The following is a 2,500-nucleotide window of genomic DNA, read 5'->3' on the forward strand; positions in this document are numbered from 1 at the left end:
ATGTACAACCACAGTCCTGGCACCCCTGTGGTCTTCAAGCTCTCTTCCTTCATTGGCCCATTTGAAAATAGACCCCTCTAAATTATACAACACCAGGTTTGACATTAGTCCTTCCTTGATATCTTTTTTCATTTTGTATTGAAGTTTTTGAGCCAAAGCACTGGACCGGTATCCAAGCGAGCAATAGCATACCACTGCTGTAGGTCCTTCAGAGGTCATAACTTGAAGATAAAAATATAGATATAATCAATGTATGTAACTGTTATGTTGTTCACCAAATAGGAAGTCAGTATACAGAATAATTGGAAAGGAAGTTAAGACTGAGGGCACAAGCAATTTAAGTTTATGTACATACAACCTCTTGTTTTTTTTCTTTTTTTTTTTCCCCACAGCTTTATTGGGTACTCCTCTTGTAATATACAATATAAATTTATAAGATACAAGAAAAAAATAGAAAAGAAGCAAAACCCAAAAGGGATAGGTGCAATGGGACTATAATGTCACATGTGATGCACCGCCCCTTTGATGTTTGTACTGGTGCTGTACATCATTCTTTTTTTAATGGTTGCAGGTCATTCACTTTCCTATGATCCAAGAGCAGCATTTCATAGTATGACCAAATGAAAAAAGGAGAAAAGGAAATCGGATATCCCTTGTAAATAAAGGAGTGGGCTTCAACATTAAGTCTGTACGGGCCTAGATCACGACGCCATTAAACCATCTCAAAAGGGCATAACTCAAACAAGGAATTCAATACCATTATAAAATATAACTTACAACAAACACAAAACATACCTGTCTCAGTGATTAGTTTTATTAACTGTTCCACATCATTTGTTTCTGGGTTCACCAAATGTGCATTACAGAGATGGCTAACTTGAAATTCTTTCTCACTGCGAACATCCTTACAATACAACACCAAAAATGCAATAATTGAGAAGATTACCAGCTTGTGGACACTATCGGGCTGCTTTGTTGTATTTATATGCAACTATGATAATTTTTTTACTTACATGACAGTATGTGTATGATTTATTACTAAGGCACGAATACTTTATTTTAATAATAATAATAATGGATAAACATTCAAGGCGATTTAAAGGTAATCGTGATAACTTTAAAAGTGCAACGTTTCGATGTCTCCATGAAATAATTTTCAAGTGACAAAAAAAGCTGAAGGTGACAAATTGATACAAGTTTGAGGTGATAGGTTTAAGTTAACATATGCAGTGTTGTACTTAACACAAGTGCATGAACATGTTAATTTAAGTAAATAGTTTTGAGTAGATTGTGGTCAATTGTGTGTTCACTGGCTTGGTTTCTTCAATTTCATGAACAACATCTCCATTAAACAGGGTAAATTTCTGTTGTAAGAAATCCAAGCCAAAGGGTGAATTTATCATATTGAAAGAAACTAATGGAAGCAAGTAAGTTACTTTAAGTGCCTCCATCAAAAAGGATATGGAAAAGCGAATCGAACTGGGACGTTCTGTTTTGTGATCCGCCCCTGGGGTATGGATGAGTAAGATTCCTACTACTTGAATTCTTTGTTGGAACCCTTTGAAAAACCTTTCCTACCCCTTCACTTTTTTGTTGGTGCCTTTGAAAAAAGATTACTACCAGTTGAATTCTGATGGACCTCACCCATAGGGACGTTCAGGTCATAAACGGAATGTCCCATTGAGGAAGTCTGGCAGGCACTAAGCTAGATGGATAAAGTCATTTGTTTTCTCATGTCATGATCTGGTATTAGAGGCTCTTTGAAAGCTTATAAATCTCAAGGGAGAGTCACAAATGTGGGCAGAAAATGATAAAAAAGTAATACAGGCAAAGACTAGAGATGGTAAAGAGAGGAAGGGTCTTAAAGGACAAATGCATAGAAAGGACCCCTCCTACATGTATGATCTAAGCTTTCATTCTTAAATCTTTGCTCTAAATGTTAAGGTATTTTTAATATATATTTTTGTTTACATTCCTTGAATAATTCAAATAAAAAATATTACTTGTAAGGTAAGTAGGACATTATTGTGATCATGTACCTCTGATGGGGCATTCATTCATTTATTTATTTCTTCATTTATTTATTTATTGATTTATTTATCAATAAAGTGTTCATTCTTAAGGTGGGGGTAAAAGTGAATTTGAATGGCATTTTAAGAAGGGATAAAAGAAAGAAAATTATTTATGAACACCAACACCCCCAGAGACGGGGGAGCTTTTTTTTCCCATTAAGGACGGTGCCTACAAATAAAAGATATTTTTGCCCCGGTTTATGATTATGCACGAAATGTAGATCTTAACAAGTGTTATTGAAATCCAAAAAGAAAATTGAGGGTAACCACACATTTTTCAAAGATAATTCATGAATAATATTTGTAAAAAGCTTTAAAATACAAAGCAATGTATGGCGTTCTTTCTCAAATTGAAGCTTAAGTATCTCTCAAAAATGCATGGTTACCCCCAATTTCTTTTTGGATACCAAGAGTACTAACTAAGATGT

General features: G+C 34.6%; 1 protein-coding gene across 1 annotated transcript in view; it reads right to left on the bottom strand.

Annotated features, from left to right (window-relative positions):
- LOC137977731 (uncharacterized) overlaps positions 1-2,500 on the bottom strand; it is a 6,531-nt gene that overhangs the window by 1,929 nt on the left and 2,102 nt on the right. The window contains exons 2-3 of the mRNA XM_068825055.1: positions 796-904; positions 1-221 (exon numbers count right to left, since the gene is read on the bottom strand). The exon at positions 1-221 is cut by the window's left edge and continues 1,929 nt beyond it. Coding sequence (XP_068681156.1) covers positions 1-221; positions 796-904 — 330 coding nt within the window. The remainder of the gene's footprint in view (positions 222-795; positions 905-2,500) is intronic.

This window comes from Montipora foliosa, chromosome 11 (assembly GCF_036669935.1).
Source record: "Montipora foliosa isolate CH-2021 chromosome 11, ASM3666993v2, whole genome shotgun sequence".
NCBI classification, from domain to species: domain Eukaryota; kingdom Metazoa; phylum Cnidaria; class Anthozoa; order Scleractinia; family Acroporidae; genus Montipora; species Montipora foliosa.